Below are 24,811 nucleotides of genomic sequence, written 5' to 3' on the forward strand. Positions count from 1 at the left end.
CCGCGCCCTTGTTCGCCGTAGTTGTTATTGTTGTTTTATTGGGTGTACACAGTTGAACTTTTGGCCGTCCTTTTGAAGACGTCAGAAATGTAAGGAAAAAGCACTCCTGCGGCAGTATAGGTTCTCTGCTTTTGTTTGTTTGTTTGTTTGTCCCCCCCCCCCTCCGCCCCTCCTCTCGTTTGGGGCCCATGTGGTTGCGGTAGTGTGATTGCAGCGGGTTCCGGCGTGTCGTCGCTGTCCCCCTCAGCCCGGGCCGTAAGCGGAGAGGCGACGGGAATCGTATTCGCATTTACATCCGGAGGACTCGAAACAGCGCCAGCCAGCAGCACTTGTTACCGGAGACGACAGAAACGTTTAGCGATCGCAAAGTGGCCACCGAAAAAGGTATGCCCTCTTCAAACGAAAAAGGGAAAAACGAGAATCTGTTGTTAATTCTAAATGTGTAGAGTAGATCTGCGTCGTGGAGAAACTGCGTTAAAGTTGGATTAACTAGGTTCAGTGCTAGGTAGTTGTAAGGGGAATTTGATTGGCTAAAATTGTCTTTCTTTTTATTCTGTCGTGGTACAAAATACACAGTCAGTCAATACAGCGTTTAAATTGTGCTTTTGTATTTAATAGAGCACTTCTGCACCCATTCCTGTAAAAAAAGGGGAAAAGATACTTAAAGCAACCTGTTTAATAAAGCACTATTTTTTATATTCATTTCTACATTCATCATTATTCAGATTTACATTCACTGATTTAAAATGTCATCGGTATTAGTTAGCCCCCCCCCCCCAACTAGCTTAAACTTGTAATGATACTGTAGTTGCATCAGTTTTGAAAGAGAGACGATAGCCAGGCAGGTTCACCACTCAACAGTGATGCTGCTGTATCTGGTAGGACCCTGACTGTGTCGTCTATGTGGCGTTTACGGTACAACACAAACTGTAACATCTCGGTCTTAACAGCAGTGCAACGTTGGAGAGGAAAGTCATTTATCCACAATGAAACGACGTGTTCTCGGTGAGCAGTATTACACATGAATCTAGATCTACACTAGTTGCTTTTCTTCACCTCCAGTAATCTCTTCCTTGGAATGGAAAGTGCACTTAAGTTCAGCCAGTCAAGGGAAAGCTGGCCCCCTCTCTATTGTGCTGACCTTATTATTCATAATGAGGAAAAGAACCCCCTGATGGCCAACTAAAACCCATGATGACCCACACCTCAGGCCATGCTGGAATGATTTGTTGTCAGACAGGCTTGTGTGTGAGCGATTTGGTGGGGGCTTTGGGTCGGTCATATTGATTTATTCACAGCCCCAAAGGAAGGTGCAGCATTCCACCTGCGCCTTCTATTTCCTTACAAAAGATCCCCAAACCAACATACGCACACAGATTTTCATGGTGCGCACACACACACACACACACATGCACAAAGAATGTGATACTCAAGGTCCCAACTAAAACGTAGCCTGCAGAACATTCCTTATCTCTATATCACCCGTTTATTGTCTCGTCTACTTGCTACTTGAACCAGAAACGTTGTGAAAGGGAAGAATTTTTCCTCTCTAATAACACAGACTCTGCTCTGTGGGTGCTCTCTTTGCTTATTAGTTTGGTATTATGTTAGATTTTGAAGAATCAATTGGGTCTGTCAGGTAAGGAAAGCATGAATTTAAACTGATGAATTTAAACAGTGGCTAAGGAAAGCATGAATTTAAACAGTGACTAAGGAAAGCATGAATTTAAACAGATGTGTACGACTGATATTTTGATGGAGGAAGACAAAGCCAGGGCGAAGCATCTCACTTAAGTGAAATATGTGTGGGTATGGGTGTGTCATTGTAAATGTTGTGTACATATGCTTTCGTACGCTTGTGAGTGGTCTACTAGCGTGTTTCATGGTTTATGATTTTTACAGCACCACTCATTTAGTCTGTATGTGTGTCTGTTTCTAACCAATTTCCTTGGCATGAACTTGTTTGCTGTTTTTTGTCTAACGTTTCAAACTTGCATTCATTATCTCACTTGTGTTTTTGGTAGAAAGCTAAAATTCAGCTCAAATGTGTGTGTGCGCGTGCATGTGCACACACACTTTGAACCACTGGCTTTACCAGCCAGTAACCTTTGACCCTTATTCACACTCCCTGTCACTTCAGCTCTAAGGCATGGCAACAAAGGTCAGCTTTTGTTTCCTGAGTTATGCTTCCACACACATTCTGACTTTTTCAGTCTGTCCCTGCAAAGAACAGCAGTGTAAACCATGTCCTTAGTAAAGATCTTAATTTAGTCACACAGTGTCAGTCTTCCTCACAATGTGGGTTTACAATAAGCTGTGCAAGTTAGAGGGCTGCAGTACTTGTGTCAACATTGAACACATCTTTGTTCATAATGATGAATTTGTTTTGATTTATTTTTCCATTCATTTATTTCAGTTTAGTTGTTGGTGTTTCTATATGATGGTTTTGTGTGTGTGTGTGTGTGTGTGTGTGTGTGTGTGTGTGTGTGTGTGTATACAGAAAAATAAATCAATAAATACGTCTTGAAACAAGATTTTGAATAAGTAAATCGGAATCTTTAAGGGGTTGGCTGGTGTCACATATGTCCCATTCCTTGCCTCATCCTTTAGCCCCCTCCCTGATGGCTATGAGCAATAACCCCACCGACCCATCCACCCACACACACAAATTCATTATGCACTTCACACTTCTACCACATTGGACATATTGCAGTATTGCGCACACCGTATATGCTGCTACTTGACCGACATTGCACAGTTTAGGTCACTTTGCCTCATTTTTATCGCTTGTCTTTGAGTACATTTTGCTTTTATAACATTTTATTTTACTTATTGAACTTTTACTGCATATTGTTGAAGAGCTGCTAAACAGATTTTCATTGTTTTGAGCACAATGGCAATAAGATCTATCTATCTCTCTCTCTCTCTGAGTCAGACACATCATACTGGCTGCCCTGCCACAGTGTATAATGAGCTCTGAGAAGTAACAAAGATGGCTATGATGATGTCTGCCATGGTGAGTCAGATCCTGGGTGCCCCTATGGTAGTACAATGATGGGAAGAAGCAAAGAGACAGAGCGAGAGGTCACTGGTTTACACAGAGCGTCACAGTCACACTCGGGTGCAGACATGCTAGTGCTTGCACCCACACAGAGACGAAACACGCTCTGATACAGGTTTCAGGGTGTGCATGAGATTAATGTGGAGATGTGGTGCAAGTCGAGCAATCACAGTGTTCCTGTTTTTTTTTTCCTCTTTCAGTTTCTCTTTGAACGTCTGTCTCTCACTCATACCCACAATCATACTTTGTCACTCTGCTTTCTGTGGTTCTTTTACATACTCATGCATACGAGTTGAGAAGTGAATAAAATGGGGAATTCTTTGGCTGCATTGATGCCTGGGCGCCATGCAGGGACAATAGAAAGGGTGTGGGTGGGTGGGTGGGGGGGAATGTTGTTTTTTTTGGGTCAAATTCTCACGCGCAATCATATTTTACTGTACACTGCACAGAATTTTTCAGAGGGCACAGCGTGTTTGTAAAAGTAGCAATGTTTGTGCACACAAGCATTCACAAGTGTGAAGTGGCTATGTGTAGATAGAGGGGAGTGGGCCTTCTTCCAATTCCTCTCTTGAACTCAGTGCTGTTAAAAGAACTGTGAGATCTTCTGTGTGCACACTAGCTTGTTGACTAGGGGTGGGGACACACTGGTTTTGTGTAAAGTTAATATAATTTTGGTAATTGATTAATCTTTTTAGACACTTATCAAGTAAAAATGCCATACGTTTGCTGGTTACAGCGTCATGAATGCTAAGATTTTGCTTGTCGTAATAAAAATAATACTTAAAGGTTGTTTTTTGGCTAATGTTCAGACAAAGTAAGCAGTTGTAAGAAACCGCTTTGGGCTCTGGGAATTTGTGATGGGCATGTGTCACTATTTTCTAACATTTTATAGACTAAAAAAATGATTGATTAATTGAAACAATAATCAATAGATTAATCCATCCATTATCCATGCCACTTATCCTAAGTAGGGTCGTGGGGATGCTGGAGCCTATCCCAGCAGTCACTGGCCAGCAGGTGGGGAGACACCCTGGACAGGCTGCCAGTCCATCACAGATTATGATTATGATTAGATTATGATTATAGATTAATGTCTCCCTTAATTGTGTGAGTGTATTTAATATTGTGCTGCCCAGCATTTCCTTATCACCTGAAACCACTGCGGAGTGACACCATAACATGTTTTCCTCCAAGTGCTGTTATTGCCCCTTTGAAACACCCACCCTGTCATTAGAGTCCATAGTCGGGGACAGAGATGACAGGCATTCAGCTGGACCTGACATTATCACAGAAATGTCTCACAGAGACACTGTATTCACTGTTGTAGGGCTGAACTTAACATGGGCTTGTTTGGTTCACTTAATTCAATGTTGGCTATATGCACACTCATAAGATCAGATCAGAAACTAATAAAGGCATTATTCAGTCTTCAGAGAACAGTCATCTGAGCACTTTTTTCTGATCTTTATTAAGGTAATGGTACAAAAGCATAATGGACACACAGATTTTTTTGCTCAATCTTTTGATTCATCTGTGTGTTAAAGTGTAGTGTGAAAAGTCATCAGTACTTAATGTAAATAGGATGACATTTGTACAATATTGACATCAGATGGTAGAACAATAGAAGAATCCATGAATATACAGGTGTTGGAGGAATTACATTAGCTCAAACCCTGAAAACACTTAAAATCCAAATATTTCCTGAAACTAATCACGGGGGTATTGGTGTGCTGTGCATGTAAAAATGCTCGATATGAATCCACTTGAATCCTCTTTGGTTTATGAGCAAGACTCTGACAGCACCACACTACTAACTACTAACACCAGAGCAAGTGTCTCAATGATATTGCTCATCATGAGTGTGCCAAGGCTAAGCCAGTATGGTAACATAGTTTTTAAAAAAAATTTTAATATATAAATCATTTGCAATACATATATCTGTATCTCGCTCTCTTTCTCCCTCTCTCTTTCTCTCTCTCTCTCTCACCCTCTCTTTCTTGCTCTCTCTCTCTCTCTCTTACTTGTATGTGTATGTAATATTCTGGTGCCCAGTGAGTCCTTTTCATTGTAAACCCCTGTGAAGTGGCAGAACACTTTTTCCTCCAAATGCTGTTATTATTTCTTTTAAAGTAATGTAAAAAGGAAGTAGTAAATACCGCAAACTAACCAAGACTAAGAACATGTGGTAAATTAGAGGCATGCTGCAGTTTGAACATCTTCATGTGACTTCACACTATGCCTGATGTAGTGTCTGAACCCTCACGCAATGTAGATATGAAAATATTATATTTTTACATACATGCTGCATTAGGCTCAGGCTTTGGAACTTTTTCCAACCAAGCTTATGCTGCAAGAAATAAATATGTTTTAATGAAGATAGATTTGTATTTAAGGGCTCTTGCAAAGTCTCAGAATCCTCTTTATTTACACAAATGCAACTTTACATTTAGAACAGACAAATGTACACACTACCAGCCAGCAGCAAGTGAAACAAAGAGAAAAGAAGACTTATTTTCACCCCCCATCAAAATATAATACCTGGAAATGCCACCACAGTCGCCTCTAGCCGTTTTCTCCTCGCTACATGTCTCATGGAAAACTGGCTTAAAGCAACAGCAGTAGTGGCAGTAGTCAACTTTTCAACTTTACCCCCTAGTGTTCCAAGTGTTTTTATTGTTTGCACCACTGTCGCAAAGACAATTGGGTTGCTTTCTGTTAATTAGCTGCCTGGCTACAGTCCAAAGCAAGAAACAACCATCAGAATCCTAATATGAACTAGAAACCCCTAGGGCTGGACCCGAATAGTTGGGATATTGGGATATTCATTCGTTGAGTATGTATTCAGTTGTCCGTTTTGGGATTCAGATATTCTTTTTTCCCCCTTTTTTTCGAAACCTAGGCTATCAATAAAGGCAAACTTCAAAAATACATTTTGTCAGCACATTCTTGTACTGTATTTATACTTTTTAATTGCCCTGTTAAATGTGGAAATGTAATATACCATCTCAGCTGGGATGCCTGACATCCCCCTCTCACAGCAGTGACGTCACACTTCAGTTCACATTGGCCGTACCACAGGTGACTACGTTAACCAGTCGACTAAAGGGTCCAACCCATTAGCCAAGGGCTAGCGAGTAGTCTTTCGTGATTGTTACACTAGCCCCCCTTCCTCCCCTTCTTTGGGAAGCGCGTCCCCACGCGTCAGCAGATCAGTTCCTTCATGCCTCTGGGTGCATGTGCTTCCGATGGCCTCAAGGTCTCTCCATCCCACTTCTGACACCAATGTAGCGAATTCGGGGGGCAGCCAGGAACCGCCGCAGCCAGGATGCGAACCCGGGTCTCCTGCACCATGGGTGACCATGTTAATCAGTCGACTAAAGGGTCCAACCCGTTAGCCAAGGGCTAGCGAGTCTATTCATCTGTGGTCGTTACACTATTTTGGTTGTGAAATGGTTGACACATTTCCTTTGTCCCATAAATCGAGCCTTCATTTTCCTGCGAGATCATACCCAGTGGCGGAAAGAATTGCATAGTGAAAGCGAGGCTTATAGGAACCAACCTAAACACCGATGGTGTCATTGTTCTATAGCCATTACACTGTGCGATCAACATTTACTTCATAATGATAGCAAAAAAGTTGTCTACCGCCACTTTAATCTGAATCATATAAAATTACCTCACCCCTCCAACAGTTCATAATCATCAAAAATAAATGGTGTATCTAGACATGTTTATTGGCAAAGTAGCAAAAACTGGACAAGTTAAAAATATTTCTCTAATCCACCAGTTTAAAATGACTAAACACAGATTGTCTGGCTAATGTCATATGCACATCGTTGTGTTGAAAGAACATGGATAGAAGTATTCATTGTTCATCTGGAGAGAAATTTGATTTCCACTACCAATGTGCACTACTGATCTACAATAATATTTACATTGATTGATTGGGTTCAAGTTTCAGGTTAGAGTTTGTTGAATGTACCACTTTTACCCACTGAAGAATTTTATCTCAGCTGGATGCTCAATAAGGATGAGCAGGAACATAAAAATGATCATTAAACAAAAAGAAAAGAAAAAAGAAAAGATAATATCTGAGTGGTTTCTTTGCTGCTAGTCACAGCCAGTAATTTTTATGGAGGCAAGTGATCAAATGTATGACATAAAACTTGAGCATCTCCTTGATCACTTTATTTAATCCACTTAAAGATGGCTTTCACGAAACCACCACATCCTTACACCATTTGTGTCTGTTTTTCTCGTTATCTCTTGCCAACTTTCTGGCCCAACAGGTTCCTGTTTGTCTTGTGCAATTTAGGAGTACCACAGATGTTCAGCTTCTATTCCAAAGCCAGTGTTAGAGCACACAGCAGATGCAGTGTTTGTGTTTCAGTGAATTTGAATGTAAGGAGTGGCTCAATGAGGTGCTCTGTATGCCCTGCGAGATAGTCTTTTTTTTTTTTACCTGTGCAGCTTAAAATGGTTACCCTCTGCAAAGAGTATTGGGTTTTTTTAAACTAAAAAAATATTGTAATTAGAAATTACATGAACTAGAACACGCAATGCTGTGGGAGGGTAAGTGAATGCAATAGTTTTCACTGAGCTTTGAAGCACATTAGATAATGATGTTCTTCAGAGCTCAGTGACACTTGAAAAATCGTTATGGGATGAACATGCACTTTTAGTCAGAATTTTAAAGAAAAAAGCTGTCATTGTGTGTGTGCGCACGTGTGCACGTGTATGTGTGTGTATGTGTGTGTGTGTGTGTTTGTTTCTGTGGCTAATTCACCACAGTAAGTTACCATGGCAGCAGTCACGGGTTTATGCAAAAAAAAAAAAGTGTTCTATTAATTTCAATTTCAATCTATGCCCCTATATCAGTTGCACAGAGCTGAAACCCCACTAATGTTTAAATGAAGCAAACACTCTAAACTAAGAAAAATCTTCTTAGGAAAATGGATGGAGTGAATAGTGTATGTGTGACTGTGCTTTAGGCAAAGTGGAAGGCTATTTCCATTGATAACAACACAGAGAGGCCACTGTGTATTTTGAGCCTGAGCTCATTTGTATTCAGTGATAAGAGACTATAGATAAAGACATAGGCGTCGGGATAAGAATAGTGTTTTAACAAAGTGGAAAGTGTGTGTGTGTTGGGGGGGCGGGGGTTGTCTGCTTTTTTGAAATGTCGGCCCCTTATTGCTTTTAGATAAGGGCTTTTGTTTTACCTAGAATATGTGCATGCACTTGGAAGGAATGGCAGAGGTATATTTGTGTTCTAATAGAAAAACACTTGTGGTTTTACAAGTTTTGTGTGGACACAGGCACCACCATTACTCTCCTTCCCAGGCTTTGACATTTAATCCTATGCCCAGTCACCAGCTGGAGCCATTGATGGAGTTCCTTACTGCTAGAACGGCTCTTCCCTAGTAAGACTGAGGTAATGTACTGCTTGTTTAGCTTTTCTTTTTTGTGTCCCTCCAGGATTGCCTGTTGACAACAGACAACACCAATGGAACCCCGACTGGCAGATGCCCTGACGTTAGTGGTCACACTGCTAGCAGTCCTTTCTTCAGGCAAGACCACTATATTGGCTTGCGCTACCTTTTCCTTTTTTTTCTTTCAAAACAGGGGAACATGGGCTGTTTACATTAAAGGGTTAGTTCACCCAAAATACCAAAAAATAACTAAATAAAAATAAAAGCTATTGAAGCATACCCCTAGTGTAATCTATTCATCCAGATAGTTGCAGTGTGATTCGGCGAAGTTTGGAGTTTTCCGTGGTAGGACTGTCTCCCTTAACCACAATAAAAAACTGCAAACATCGTCAAATTGCACTGACGTTATCTGGATGAATAGATTGCATCGATGAGTGAACCGACCCTTTAATATTAAATCACTCCTGTTAATCTGACAGATTTTAAGTCATTGACTGAACCTCACAGTACATCAAAACTTTATTCAACTTTTTTTGTTAGTTTTCAAACATGTATTTGCATTTATCTGCTCATTCCAGGCTCTTGCGAGAATGACCGAGACTTCAAGCACTGTGGCACATGGCTTCATGGCAACAAGCCCCTGAGATTAATCTATGACATTTCGCCTGGCTGTAAAGACATCTCAATCTCAGCCAACGAGACCTGTCTCTCTGTGGAGGGAAAAATCACAGCAAAGTGTTACCAGGCTGGGGAGTTTACCGTGGGCAAGTCTGGAAGCAGTTTAGGGGGACAGAGTCACTTCTGTCTCTACTGGGAGCCCCTGTTGGACCAGTTGTGGGTGCAGGTAAATCTGCATGTCAACAAAGCCAGTTTTATTTATTTAAATGTTATTCTAGTAAAATACACTACCGTTCAAAAGTTTGGGATCACATTGAAATGTCCATATTTTTGAAGGAAAAGCACTGTACTTTTCAATGAAGATAACTTTAAACTAGTCTTAACTTTAAAGAAATACACTCTATACATTGCTAATGTGGTAAATGACTATTCTAGCTGCAAATGTCTGGTTTTTGGTGCAATATCTACATAGGTGTATAGAGGCCCATTTCAAGCAACTATCACTCCAGTGTTCTAATGGTACAATGTGTTTGCTCATTGGCTCCCAAGGCTAATTGATGATTAGAAAACCCTTGTGCAATCATGTTCACACATCTGAAAACAGTTTAGCTCGGTACAGAAGCTACAAAACTGACCTTCCTTTGAGCAGATTGAGTTTCTGGAGCATCACATTTGTGGGGTCAATTAAACGCTCAAAATGGCCAGAAAAAGAGAACTTTCATCTGAAACTCGACAGTCTATTCTTGTTCTTAGAAATGAAGGCTATTCCATGTGAGAAATTGCTAAGAAATTGAAGATTTCCTACACCGGTGTGTACTACTCCCTTCAGAGGACAGCACAAACAGGCTCTAACCAGAGTAGAAAAAGAAGTGGGAGGCTGCGTTGCACAACTGAGCAAGAAGATAAGTACATTAGAGTCTCTAGTTTGAGAAACAGACGCCTCACAGGTCCCCAACTGGCATCTTCATTAAATAGTACCCGCAAAACACCAGTGTCAACATCTACAGTGAAGAGGCGGCTGCGGGATTCTGGGCTTCAGGGCAGAGTGGCAAAGAAAAAGCCATATCTGAGACTCACCAATAAAAGAAAAAGATTAAGATGGGCAAAAGAACACAGACATTGGACAGAGGAAGACTGGAAAAAAGTGTTGTGGACGGATGAATCCAAGTTTGAGGTGTTTGGATCACAAAGAAGAACGTTTGTGAGACGCAGAACAAATGAAAAGATGCTGGAAGAATGCCTGACGCTATCTGTTAAGCATGGTGGAGGTAATGTGATGGTCTGGGGTTGCTTTGGTGCTGGTAAGGTGGGAGATTTGTACAGGGTAAAAGGGATTCTGAATAAGGAAGGCTATCACTCCATTTTGCAACGCCATGCCATACCCAGTGGACAGCGCTTGATTGGAGTCAATTTCATCCTACAACAGGACAATGACCCTAAACACACCTCCAAATTGTGCAAGAACTATTTAGAGCAGAAGCAGGCAGCTGGTATTCTATCGGTAATGGAGTGGCCAGCGCAGTCACCAGATCTGAACCCCATTGAGCTGTTGTGGGAGCAGCTTGACCGTATGGTACGCAAGAAGTGCCCATCCAACCAATCCAACTTGTGGGAGCTGCTTCTGGAAGCGTGGGGTGCAATTTCTCCAGATTACCTCAACAAATTAACAGCTAGAATGCCAAAGGTCTGCAATGCTGTAATTGCTGCAAATGGAGGATTCTTTGACGAAAGCAAAGTTTGATGTAAAAAAAATCTTATTTCAAATACAAATCATTATTTCTAACCTTGTCAATGTCTTGACTCTATTTTCTATTCATTTCACAACATATGGTGGTGAATAAGTGTGACTTTTCATGGAAAACACAAAATTGTTTGGGTGATCCCAAACTTTTGAACGGTAGTGTACATAAACATTAAATTGTGGGAAAAAAACTGACTATTGCATACCATGTAGTACGGCCTGATTATAGCATTCAGAGTTTGAATCTGCCTCAGGATCTTTGCTGTATGTCTCTCCCTCTCTGTCATCGCCCCTTGCTACATGTCTCTCATCAAAGGTTGAAAGTACCCAGAAGTCTTTAGTAAAACAAATATGTGGACTTATTTGATTATAATGTTCATCCCAAATGTGGTCAAATACACCACTAAGATCCATGATATGGTGTGGAGTTTTTGTGGCACCACCTGTGCTTGATAAGTCTTGGCATTTAGATTAAGATTTTCAAATCCAATTTCAAGTTTTGTTGATAGCCAAGAAAGTTTGCATCTGCTGCCCATTTGACTCAGCAGGATAACCAACATAAAGAAGACAGGTCCATTTGTAGAGTATTCCAAAGTATATTTATTCAACCTTGGTTGTAATTACCTCACTTATGTTCACTTGGCCACAAGCACTTCTAAGACTGGCTAAAATGTCCAATTGGGCTATTTAATGCATGCCTCAATGTTCCAGTCAGAAACGTCCTTGTATATATGAACAAACAGAATATTCATAGCCTTACCATACAAAACATGTCTTGCATAGATAACAAACTTTAAAGATTTGACTCTCCAAATTAATGTTTGTCTTGGATGCAGCAGTTTTTTTCCTGTTTTTAATATTGGTTCTGATTTTTATGGCACAGGTTGGGGGACAGAATCACACTCTATGCCAGCCAGCGGGCCTGCAGGACTTATGCTGTACCGACCTCTCTCAAGGACCTAATGGGGCCAACGGTGCATATGGCATCATCAATGGAACCATCAAAGATGACGTTGCCAGCTACAAAACGCTGATGTCCTACACCTTCTTTGGAGACCTTATTAACTGCAGTAAGTTTGGATGGATGTATGGATGGATGGATGATAGATAGATAGCTACTCAGAAAATCCCTTGACAATTTCAAACAATCTGAAGATCCAATGGACCAGTAGAGAACTCAACCATGTGCAATGGTGGGCACATGGTTGAGTATGCAGAGCATATAGGTTTTCATTCCAACCGGACATCACACCAGCTGATTTCATTGAGTAGCACACCTTCAACCCAAAAGGAAGACTAAACAGTGAAATCACCTCAGCCCTCTACAGCACATGGTTGAGTACCACTGCAATAGACCCTGGGAAGTCTCACATGACTCATCAGTCAAATTAGTGTTTTTAACTAACCAGTCTTTCTTGACTGCTCAGTGAATGGCTCTTAAAAATAGCAGATTTTAATTACCAGGAAGACATTCCTATTAACTCGTCAAGCTTGTGTCTGGTGATGGAGGTACACAAGTGAATAATTAAATGAAAAACGAAAACATGCAAGTTCAACTTTATTATTATGTGTATTGGAATACAATGAAATTATTTTTTTCTGGCTCACTCTGCCTTAATACAAAGGACACAAGGACACACCATCACCCCCCCCCCCAAAAAAAAACAAACCACGACAGACCTACATAGACTATGTACACAATGAATTCATACATTATATACAACAATGTAAGTTGCATATGGGTGTGTCAGCTATTGCAACATGGCTGCCTGTGGAAAAAAAAACTATTACTGAGAAGGGTAGTGTGTGATTTGATGCTCAGGTGACATTTTTAGATGGAAGGAGCACGAGCAGAACATGAGCAGTGTGGCTGGTGTGGAATGATGTTTTGGGCTTTCCTTCTGCAGTGAGTGGTGTAAATATTATGAAGTTGTGGTAGTTCCATGCTGATGATTTTTGCTGCTGCCTTTACAGTCCTTTGAAGCAGTCTGCAGCCCTGAACAGTCAGGTGGTTTAGTAACCTGACTGCCTGTAAATACACTCTTCATGGTACTGCCATAAAAGTTAATTAAGAGATTTGGTACTCATACCAAAGCTCTTGAGACACGTAATACTTTTTTGCATACTTGTTTTTGTCATATTTGGCAAGTCGTGTTGTCAAATATGACAAAAACAAGTATGCAAAAAAGTATGTATTACACATGCATACTTGTTGTCTTAGACATATATTGTGGTGTATCTCTATGTAGATTCATAAAAGTCATCTACAAATATACAATGTCAAAAGGAAGCAAGAACGTCGGTACATTGATGTGGATAATGGTAAATGGTTATCTACAGTGACAATGCAGTGTAGGCTGTTTTTACTATGACATATTGTGGTATCCTCTCTTTAAATCTGGAAATTGATGCTCATATCTAGAAATGAATGATGAAGATGATTAATTCCACAACTGTGTCCCTTTCTCTTACAGAAAGGGAGTTTTGTGATGAAGCCAACCAGGGGTCCAACCAAATTAACATGTAATTTCTGTAATATCTTTCATCTCAGAACTATGTGTTTTATTGTTAAATTTGCATGACAAGAAGTCTTTGTACTACAACAGTGCACATTGCCTTCCATACCGAAACTAAAGTAACTAAGTAACAATACTGTGTCTGCAAACAGGAAGTTCAGCGGCACAGTATGACTGCACGTTAACTGCTTTTGTGACAAATGCTTTTAGGATTGTCATGAATAATCAAAATGATCATGATGTGTGTGTGTGTGGGTGTGTGTTGTGTAAACAGGATTGAGGAGACAGTGATGAGGTCCCAGGCTCTAGGGATTGTACTGCTGCCCTGTGCCCAGAGCACAGTAGTAGAAATGAATGAGGATTTTCAAGGCTACAACGTCACTCTGCCTGTAAGACATACACAAACATTTAAAATGATTTTTTTTCTCTTTACAATTAAAAAAAAATATGTGTGTCACCACACCGATATAAGTTTATATCATCATTAACTTGCAAAGGGCTGAAAGGAAGTGGCGGGGCTCTAAGACAAAGTATGTCCGAATAGCCATTATACATATTTTTTACGCAAATACTGATCATATGCTGGAAGATAGTACACCTAGGTAGTACATATTATGTGATTTCAGAAGCAACCATGTTCTTCCAGTTGTTCCAGCCATCTAATCACAACAGGTGAATGTAATATAATGAGCATAATGTAATGACTGTAATGAACTACCTGGCAGAATAGAAAACCAGTAATACTGGTGGTTCCCGAGAACCGCTGTAGCTTAGAGTTTTAAAGGGAGGAAATTCCTGTAAGGCCTGCCAAATTTTTTGCCATCTCATAACCTATCACAGATAATGTGCATATACACTACCGTTCAAAAGTTTGGGATCACCCAAACAATTTTGTGTTTTCCATGAAAAGTCACACTTATTCACCACCATATGTTGTGAAATGAATAGAAAATAGAGTCAAGACATTGACAAGGTTAGAAATAATGATTTGTATTTGAAATAAGATTTTTTTTACATCAAACTTTGCTTTCGTCAAAGAATCCTCCATTTGCAGCAATTACAGCATTGCAGACCTTTGGCATTCTAGCTGTTAATTTGTTGAGGTAATCTGGAGAAATTGCACCCCACGCTTCCAGAAGCAGCTCCCACAAGTTGGATTGGTTGGATGGGCACTTCTTGCGTACCATACGGTCAAGCTGCTCCCACAACAGCTCAATGGGGTTCAGATCTGGTGACTGCGCTGGCCACTCCATTACCGATAGAATACCAGCTGCCTGCTTCTGCTCTAAATAGTTCTTGCACAATTTGGAGGTGTGTTTAGGGTCATTGTCCTGTTGTAGGATGAAATTGGCTCCAATCAAGCGCTGTCCACTGGGTATGGCATGGCGTTGCAAAATGGAGTGATAGCCCTCCTTATCCAGAATCCCTTTTACCTTGTACAAATCTCCCCCCTTTACCAGCACCAAAGCAACCCCAGACCATCACATTACCTCCACCATGCTTAACAGATGGCGTCAGGCATTCTTCCAGCATCTTTTCATTTGTTCTGCGTCTCACAAACGTTCTTCTTTGTGATCCAAACACCTCAAACTTGGATTCATCCGTCCACAACACTTTTTTCCAGTCTTCCTCTGTCCAATGTCTGTGTTCTTTTGCCCATCTTAATCTTTTTCTTTTATTGGTCAGTCTCAGATATGGCTTTTTCTTTGCCACTCTGCCCTGAAGCCCAGAATCCCGCAGCCGCCTCTTCACTGTAGATGTTGACACTGGTGTTTTGCGGGTACTATTTAATGAAGATGCCAGTTGGGGACCTGTGAGGCGTCTGTTTCTCAAACTAGAGACTCTAATGTACTTATCTTCTTGCTCAGTTGTGCAACGCGGCGTCCCACTTCTTTTTCTACTCGGGTTAGAGCCTGTTTGTGCTGTCCTCTGAAGGGAGTAATACACACTGGTGTAGGAAATCTTCAATTTCTTAGCAATTTCTCGCATGGAATAGCCTTCATTTCTAAGAACAAGAATAGAATGTCGAGTTTCAGATGAAAGTTCTCTTTTTCTGGCCATTTTGAGCGTTTAATTGACCCCACAAATGTGATGCTCCAGAAACTCAATCTGCTCAAAGGAAGGTCAGTTTTGTAGCTTCTGTACCGAGCTAAACTGTTTCAGATGTGTGAACATGATTGCACAAGGGTTTTCTAATCATCAATTAGCCTTCTGAGCCAATGAGCAAACACATTGTACCATTAGAACACTGGAGTGATAGTTGCTTGAAATGGGCCTCTATACACCTATGTAGATATTGCACCAAAAACCAGACATTTGCAGCTAGAATAGTCATTTACCACATTAGCAATGTATAGAGTGTATTTCTTTAAAGTTAAGACTAGTTTAAAGTTATCTTCATTGAAAAGTACAGTGCTTTTCCTTCAAAAATATGGACATTTCAATGTGATCCCAAACTTTTGAACGGTAGTGTATGTGGAAGCTTTTAATGGTATTTGTTTCTCATACACACTTCAGTTTCTAATGCACAGGAATGTGGTTTTCAGTTCACTTCCAGTAAGAGAACCTTATTGAAATTCCCAAACCTTTTTTTTCTTGTTAAAAAATTTTTGATATAGTTTCAAACTGCCTCTCAAATGAAAAAATTTTTTTGTCTACAATTATTTTTCCATCTTTAGCCAGCAACCAAAATTTAAAGCCAGTTGTTCCAAACCCTGATCATTCTCCTCAGCACAATGGTCTGGCCAGCGCTTCTTGGTTTCTCTTCTCTTTTTCTGCTCTGATTCTCTCTGTTCCCTTCACTAGGCCCCCAAAGGCGTACTTCCAGAGTCCATCCCCTCCATCCAACTACCCTCCTGTCTAAAGCCTGCTGGAAGGAAGACAACCAAAGTTGTCTGCACTTTCTTCAATAATGCTTCCTTTTTCAAGGTAAGACTCGATTTAACCCTTGTCAACAAGGACTGCTTTGAAGAGAATAGATTCATCACTCTGTGACCATAGCCACTTTCTGCAACAAAATCCTGACATTTTCCTGGGTTTCAAATCATGTGATTATTGATTGTTTGGGCTGCACGTTGGCCCAGTGGTTAGCACTGTTGCCTCACAGCAAGAAGAAGGTCCTGGGTTCGAAACCCAGGCTGTCCCAGGTCTGGAGTTCCTTTCTGTGTTGAGTTTGCATGTTCTCCCCATGTCTGTGTGGGTTTCCTCGGGGTGCTCCAGTTTCTTCCCACCATGAAAAGACATGCATGTTAGGGTTAATACTCTTGTTTGTGCCCCTTGCATGGCAAGAAGAATGGGAGTTGGTCCCCAGGCGCTGCACGGCGGCTGCCCATTGCTCCTATACAATAGGTTGGGTTAAATGCAGAGGATGAATTTCCCCATGGGGATTAATAAAGTACATCTTACCTTACCTTACCTTACTTAACCTTACCTTACCCACTGCAAAGTTGACCTTACCTTACCCACCACAAAATTGATTATGATTTTTTTTCCCCTAGAAAGCCCCCTTTTATGTAAACAAACAGAAAAAATCCCTGCACTTTTGGTATGTCAGACCCAATGCAGATTATTCTGTTGTGATATTATTTATTTTCTGGATTTGCACAACATGCTGTTCGTCACCTTCTTAAAATAATGGCCTAAGTCATATTTCAAGTTTTCCAAAAACAGAATAAACTGAAACATTTGCTTCAGTTTATTCTGTTTCACACCTTTTTGTGTGAAATAATTAAGAAATATCATATATTCTATATTTGTTTGAGTTTATTCTGTTTTTTGAAAAACTAGAAAATATGACTTAGGCCATTATTTTAAGAAGGTGACATGTTGCTTTTTACCATTGTTAATACATCAGCTACTCCACACTACTCCTGCAGTGCAGCAGAATAGGGGGGACTATCTGGCTGGTAGAAGTGGATGGAAACTGTCTGCATGTGCATATCTGAAAGATGATTATACATTTTCATTGGTTGTGTTTCAGCAATTTGTCAAACAAAACATGCTGAAAATGTAAATGCAGGGTTTCTGTGAGGGGACTTTTCAAACCGACACGATACCAGGAAACCGCTGTGCTGATGCCCTAGGAAGACTGCTGTGTCATACCCAAGACCAATTTCTGTGGATTTTGAGGCATGGACTGTTTCACACCAAAGGCAATCACAGTAAAAAAAATAAATGCTGGATTTTAGCTCATTGTGAAAGGGATAAATAATGAAATAATAATAATAATGAAAGGGATAAATCCATTGTAGCAACCCATGAGAAACAGGGAATAAGCAGAAAGAAGAAGTGAAAGGGATAAATGTCAGATGGTGACTTCTGTTGGTCATTCTCCTGGGTATAAGCGTAGACTTTCAATAGATTGTCCCCATGCACCGAGAAGATGAAATTATAGTTTAGCTTTTTTCCCCTTTATGTGTAGTTAGAAAACTGAGGCTGGGAAGAAGCTGTCAGTATCCTTTGGGAGACGTGGTGACATGGAGATGGTGTAGCTTGTGTATTTTAAACAGTTTTCATGGTGAATGCTGCCCTATAGGTTTTATGACAGTGCTGTAAAATCATCAAATCTAAGGTGAATATAGCATTGAGGCTTCAAAGGCACAGAGACCACTGATGTTTAATTTTACATCAATTAATCAATCAATCAAGTTGCATTTTATATAGCGCTTTTCTAGCTGCAACAGCCACTCAAAGCGCTTTACATTTCTGGTCAAATCTGAATTTCAGACACCTGTCACAATAGAACACAAGCCGTTTTCTGTACAATCGCTACCTAGTATTTCGTATGCGTAAGGCCACCGAAATGTGATTTACAATGATTAACTTATTCACACGTGTATTACAAAAAGATTTGACATGGGCCATTTGAGACTATTAACATTAAGCAGACCAGTGACAGACCTTAGTCGGTATGCAGATAATGGATTGTCGACAGCAGTGGAATGGTCACCAGAATCCTAATAGCCGTGTTTGTCAGGAGAGAGAGCATCCAGTCTCTCTCTTGACAAACCTCTGTCATTAAAAAAAAAAAAAATCCCAAAGAATAGTTATATTCTACTGACTTTATTTAATGGGATGATCTGGTGTTCTTAAGTCCCATTAAAAAAAAAAAAACTTTATAGTTCTGGTTATACAATTTGCCATTCATGCCCCAGATTCTTGTTTTTCACTTGGTTGAGATATAGTTCAAAAGCGCTGACAAACCCGGCTATTAGGATTTGACAAGCAAAACATTATACCCCTCACGCTCAGTTCAGGTTTGAAGATATTATTTTGGTTTTGGATCAGTATGATATCAAACGTGAAGAGCCACCTTCATTTCTGGCTTTTCCACAATGTTGTGTATGTGTGTGTGTGTGTGTGTGTGTGTGCGTCGCATGGATACATGTGTATGTGTCTGCGTGTGTGTTCCAGGGTAAACATCAAGACAATGAGATTCTACAAGATGTGGTGGGAATCACTGTGGAGAATGAGGTCATCACCAGTCTGCCTGAGCCAGTCAGGATAGGTTTCCATCATAGAGCCATACCTGTAAGTTTCTCTAAATCTGTCATGATACGTACTAGAATGCAGCAGTGGAAAAGAATAAGCATATTTCGTTTAAAACAAAGATAGAGAAGGAAGAGCTAAAGCAGGTGCTCTTCAAGCTGGCATAAAATTGATTTACAGCAGACTTTGTGGCAAGGCCTCTCACTGTCGAAAACTTTACCAGTGGGCAGTACGATGTGATTTTCATTAAAAAACATTCATGTGATCGCAACCTAAAGTGATTGCACACAGCCTTGCTAACATCTATCCAAAGGAGTTGAATCAAGTGCAACTGGACTTGGTATATATCCGTGAAGACGTTTCGCCTCTCGTCCAAGAGGCTTCCTCAGTTCGTGCCTTTCTGACTAGACGAAGCTAGTCTGACTGGCTGGTGATGAGACTCAGAATATAACCATGACTTGGATGAATGAGAACATTCACAGACTTGCTAACATCTAGTTTTGTTGAAGATGCTACTGGAAAAAATTTGCTTTTTCAGTTCTTTAATGTCTGTGGAATTTATGGGCATAATATGCTGACAATTTTATTTGCAGACATGTCATGACGTGTCTGCAGACAGAACATGCATTTCAATTTGTAAATGTGTATGGAGACTTGTGAACATTATGTCTCAATCTGTAAATGTGTACTTGGGATTTGTACATATTTATGGGCGTCCGGGTAGCGTATCGATCTATTCCGTTGTCTACTAACACGGGGATTGGTGGTTCGAATCCCCGTGTTACCTCCAGCTTGGTCGGGCATCCCTACAGACAGAATTGGCCGTGTCTGCGAGTGGGAAGCCGGATGTGGGTATGTGTCCTCGTTGCTGTACTAGCGCCTCCTCTGGTCGGTCAGGGCGCCTGTTTGGTGGGGAATGGGAACTGGCGGGAATAGCGTGATCCTCCCACGCGCTACGTCCCCTTGGCGAAACTCCTCACTGTCAGGTGAAAAGAAGCGACTGGCGACTCCACATGTATCGGAGGAGGCATGTGGTAGTCTGCAGCCCTCCCCGGATTGGCAGAGGTGTAGAGCAGTGACCGGGACAGCTCAGAAGAGTTAGGGTAATTGGCCAAGTACAACTGGGGAGAAAAAGGGGGAAAAATCTAAAAAAAATAAAAGATTTTGTACATATTTATAAGAATTTGAAAAAAAAATAACCGATCTGAAATTGTCAACAGGCCTTTGTGAATGACTGGAATGTGCAAATATGTGGTTTCAATGGAGGGAAAAATATTCTTTTCAGTATCAATGCAAGTGCGCTTCTCAAGATCTGCAAGTCATTGTGGCGGTCTATAAAGCTGACCCACATTTTGGAATAGAACACGGCTTAGTCTGATTGACATCAATGGTGCAAGTCAACCAGACAGGCGACATCAATATCACCAGCAGACAGAGACACGATTGCTACAGGGAGTTTTCTTATTGCGGTTGATTGTGTAATTGTTCTTGTTTCTATGAGCTAGTATGAACCAACACTGTTGGTGTGATTCATTTGAATTGTTACATAATTAGGCCAAACGATTAACAACACTGCCAAGCAACTACTGCTCAAAATTGTGCGAGCTGCTTTCCATCTCTGCCAATTTTCACAAACATTACAAAGTTACATCCTCAAATGTGAAAATCTCATTTTGGACTGTCAATAGCTTACTCAATATTTAATGTAATCATGAGAGATCAACTTCATTTGACATAGCAAATTTCACAGTCATTTGTTTATCAAAGCAGCCCATAAAGGATAATTATATATATATTTTTAGTACCTGGTTATTTTAGTTATTTTCATAGTTGTAATGAAGGAGTTGGATGCGCCTTCCCAAAAAGAAACCTCCTGTGGTGCGAAACCCAAACAAACATATACTTCAAAACCACATCCAAGGATGTAGGGTAGCACTCGCCAATTTGAAAAAGGATAGGGACAGTGCCTCATTTTCACCAGTTTATTTTGGCCAGCAAAACATGCTAATGTTTCGGCCTACTGCTACAGGCCTTCATCAGAGCATGAAGGCCTGTAGCAGGAGATGATCTGATGAAGGCCTGTAGCAGTAGGCCAAAACTTTAGCATGTTTTGCTGGCCAAAATCAACTGGTGAAAATGAGGTACTGTCCCTGTCCTTTTTCAAATTGGTGAGTGCTACCCTACATCCTTGGATGTGGTTTTTGGAGTTATTTTCAAAGTGTTTGCCACCGTACATATTGGTTATGGTATTTTACTTGCTGGCTTCATTGTCGAGATTTTGGATAAAGGAGCACTGCAAATCACAGCTTTACAAGGTCAAAAAATGTTGTCAGCATATTATCCCCAATTAAATATTCCTTCTCAGACATGAACACACAAAACCACTTCAGTCTTTTTCTGATGTTGTTCCCATTAAGAGAAAACAGCTGATGTCTGAGCTGTAGTCATGTTTTACTGTTACTGTCTTGCCGCATCACATACTTCTGCTTACTCACACACACACACACACACACACACACACACATGCACACAAAGTTTCTTACCTGAGGGATGTGTAAAAGAATGTAGGTTACGTAATATTGTGAGAAAATGGTGCAAAGCTGATTGTGTATTGAAACATGACATTCAAGTCTCTTGAACAGAAATTATGACAGGTTTAAACTGACATCACTGCTAATATCCTGCTCTCCTCCTGCTTTTCAGAGAACTTATTCAAGAAAATGTGTTTCATGGGACACCCGAAAAGGTTGGAACCATGTAGATCTAAGCTTATAAACAGTATTAAGAAACCATATCCGCTGTCAAACATCATTACTTATACATTTTATTGTATGCTCACACACACTAACTTCCATGGGTGATATTTGAGTATAGTTATGCAGTAACAATATTCATTACCTTACCTTTCCCAACAAACCCGGTATTATGTGCAGACCCACACAGTGTGAACTGGAAGGATGACGGATGTTTAACAGTAGAGAAAGGAATGGAAGACACAGACTGCCTGTGTAACCACCTGACCTTCTTCTCCATACTGGTGGTAAGATACGCAGCTTCTACACAGTTATGCTTCTACACAAGGAACATTGTATGATAAAAACAACAAAAAAAACAATCAAAAGACAATAATGTGATATTGGAGAATTCTGCACCCCAACCCTAGTGATGGACACTTATATACAAATGCAGAATGATGCATTGATGGCTTGTAAAGCCAGCTTTTTGCTAGCGGGAGTAAAAAAGATGCACACTTACACTACCGTTCAAAAGTTTGGGATCACCCAAACAATTTTGTGTTTTCCATGAAAAGTCACACTTATTCACCACCATATGTTGTGAAATGAATAGAAAATAGAGTCAAGACATTGACAAGGTTAGAAATAATGATTTGTATTTGAAATAAGATTTTTTTTACATCAAACTTTGCTTTCGTCAAAGAATCCTCCATTTGCACTAATTACAGCATTGCAGACCTTTGGCATTCTAGCTGTTAATTTGTTGAGGTAATCTGGAGAAATTGCACCCCACGCTTCCAGAAGCAGCTCCCACAAGTTGGATTGGTTGGATGGGCACTTCTTGCGTACCATACGGTCAAGCTGCTCCCACAACAGCTCAATGGGGTTCAGATCTGGTGACTGCGCTGGCCACTCCATTACCGATAGAATACCAGCTGCCTGCTTCTGCTCTAAATAGTTCTTGCACAATTTGGAGGTGTGTTTAGGGTCATTGTCCTGTTGTAGGATGAAATTGGCTCCAATCAAGCGCTGTCCACTGGGTATGGCATGGCGTTGCAAAATGGAGTGATAGCCTTCCTTATTCAGAATCCCTTTTACCCTGTACAAATCTCCCACCTTACCAGCACCAAAGCAACCCCAGACCATCACATTACCTCCACCATGCTTAACAGATGGCGTCAGGCATTCTTCCAGCATCTTTTCATTTGTTCTGCGTCTCACAAACGTTCTTCTTTGTGATCCAAACACCTCAAACTTGGATTCATCCGTCCACAACACTTTTTTCCAGTCTTCCTCTGTCCAATGTCTGTGTTCTTTTGCCCATCTTAATCTTTTTCTTTTATTGGTGAGTCTCAGATATGGCTTTTTCTTTGCCACTCTGCCCTGAAGCCCAGAATCCCGCAGCCGCCTCTTCACTGTAGATGTTGACACTGGTGTTTTGCGGGTACTATTTAATGAAGATGCCAGTTGGGGACCTGTGAGGCGTCTGTTTCTCAAACTAGAGACTCTAATGTACTTATCTTCTTGCTCAGTTGTGCAACGCGGCCTCCCACTTCTTTTTCTACTCTGGTTAGAGCCTGTTTGTGCTGTCCTCTGAAGGGAGTAGTACACACCGGTGTGGGAAATCTTCAATTTCTTAGCAATTTCTCGCATGGAATAGCCTTCATTTCTAAGAACAAGAATAGACTGTCGAGTTTCAGATGAAAGTTCTCTTTTTCTGGCCATTTTGAGCGTTTAATTGACCCCACAAATGTGATGCTCCAGAAACTCAATCTGCTCAAAGGAAGGTCAGTTTTGTAGCTTCTGTAACGAGCTAAACTGTTTTCAGATGTGTGAACATGATTGCACAAGGGTTTTCTAATCATCACTTAGCCTTCTGAGCCAATGAGCAAACACATTGTACCATTAGAACACTGGAGTGATAGTTGCTTGAAATGGGCCTCTATACACCTATGTAGATATTGCACCAAAAACCAGACATTTGCAGCTAGAATAGTAATTTACCACATTAGCAATGTATAGAGTGTATTTCTTTAAAGTTAAGACTAGTTTAAAGTTATCTTCATTGAAAAGTACAGTGCTTTTCCTTCAAAAATATGGACATTTCAATGTGATCCCAAACTTTTGAACGGTAGTGTACATAAACACTTGCACACTCACACATCTAAACAAACATAAATGCATAAAGGCAAAGAAAACGTGGAGGTTTCAGGTCCCCTAATCATCAGTCTGTGTCTCATTGCAGCAATTGGAGCCTCGACCAGTGCACCACCTTGTGGCCTTAACTGCTATTACATCTCTGGGCTGCGCTATCTCTGTGATCAGCTGTGTTGTACTCATCGTCTTCCTCAGCAAAAAAAAGTAACCCCTTATTTTTCCCCTAATCACAAGCCAATTGCAATGCATGCAATACATAATTTCCTTTTCCTACATGTCATGAATTTATCAGATAAAATCTATTTTTAAATTCTGTCTTGTAGCAAAAACATTTATAGGCAGAATTGTCTCTATAAAGAATTTGGCAACAAGATGTGCATGATTTAAAATAGAGCTGATTGTCAAGGGCTGTGGGTTGGGGGATTGTTTTTTAATTATCCTATCAAGTTAGTTAAATAAACCTTGCACACTCTAGATCTTACGAGATGTGATGGTCAACCAAATAATCCTCATAGGCAAGAGTAACATTCCCATTGCCATGGAATTTTTTTCTAATGCTAAATTCAGGATAGCTTTGCCTCTGATATTTTTATATGCAAGTGAAGGGTAGTTTTTTTCCCCTTGAAAATGTTATGACCTAGAAAGTAAAATTATATCTAATAGTAATATAATCCTGTTTCCTTCTTCTCTGCTCTTCCCTGTACCCCATCTCTTTTTTCTTTTTATAGCAGGAAAGCAAAGGAACAGTCATCACCTGATCACCGGGGTTTAGCCATTTCCCTTTTCTTCTTGAATCTCCTCTTCTTTTTCACTGGGATTCTGGCCAACTTGGGAGGTGATAGGTTATGCCAGTGGGTGGGGGCGGGCCTTCACTACGCCCTCCTCAGTTCCTTCACCTGGATGGGCATTGAAATTTTTCACACCTTCTGGATGGTCGTCATGGTTTTTCATCCTGCCCCTAAGCCCTACGTCTGGTACATAATTGGCTTTGGTGAGTGTTGGTGTCAGATGAAATAAAGCAGTTTGCCAGTTATGATTGTGACATGTTTCATACTGTGAATGCC

The 24,811-nt window shown here is 40.6% G+C and overlaps 1 protein-coding gene across 1 annotated transcript in view; it reads left to right on the forward strand.

Moving 5' to 3' along the window:
• The first annotated feature begins 272 nt into the window (after positions 1-272).
• Positions 273-24,811, forward strand: part of LOC130111818 (adhesion G-protein coupled receptor G5-like) — a 39,812-nt gene continuing 15,273 nt past the window's right edge. The window contains exons 1-12 of the mRNA XM_056279109.1: positions 273-384; positions 8,540-8,631; positions 9,072-9,337; positions 11,736-11,922; positions 13,327-13,375; positions 13,643-13,757; positions 16,174-16,296; positions 18,781-18,897; positions 21,559-21,601; positions 21,789-21,895; positions 23,836-23,951; positions 24,476-24,738. Of these exons, the coding sequence (XP_056135084.1) occupies positions 8,568-8,631; positions 9,072-9,337; positions 11,736-11,922; positions 13,327-13,375; positions 13,643-13,757; positions 16,174-16,296; positions 18,781-18,897; positions 21,559-21,601; positions 21,789-21,895; positions 23,836-23,951; positions 24,476-24,738 (1,450 nt within the window). The 5' untranslated portion in view covers positions 273-384; positions 8,540-8,567. The remainder of the gene's footprint in view (positions 385-8,539; positions 8,632-9,071; positions 9,338-11,735; positions 11,923-13,326; positions 13,376-13,642; positions 13,758-16,173; positions 16,297-18,780; positions 18,898-21,558; positions 21,602-21,788; positions 21,896-23,835; positions 23,952-24,475; positions 24,739-24,811) is intronic.

Source organism: Lampris incognitus, chromosome 4 (assembly GCF_029633865.1).
Source record: "Lampris incognitus isolate fLamInc1 chromosome 4, fLamInc1.hap2, whole genome shotgun sequence".
NCBI classification, from domain to species: domain Eukaryota; kingdom Metazoa; phylum Chordata; class Actinopteri; order Lampriformes; family Lampridae; genus Lampris; species Lampris incognitus.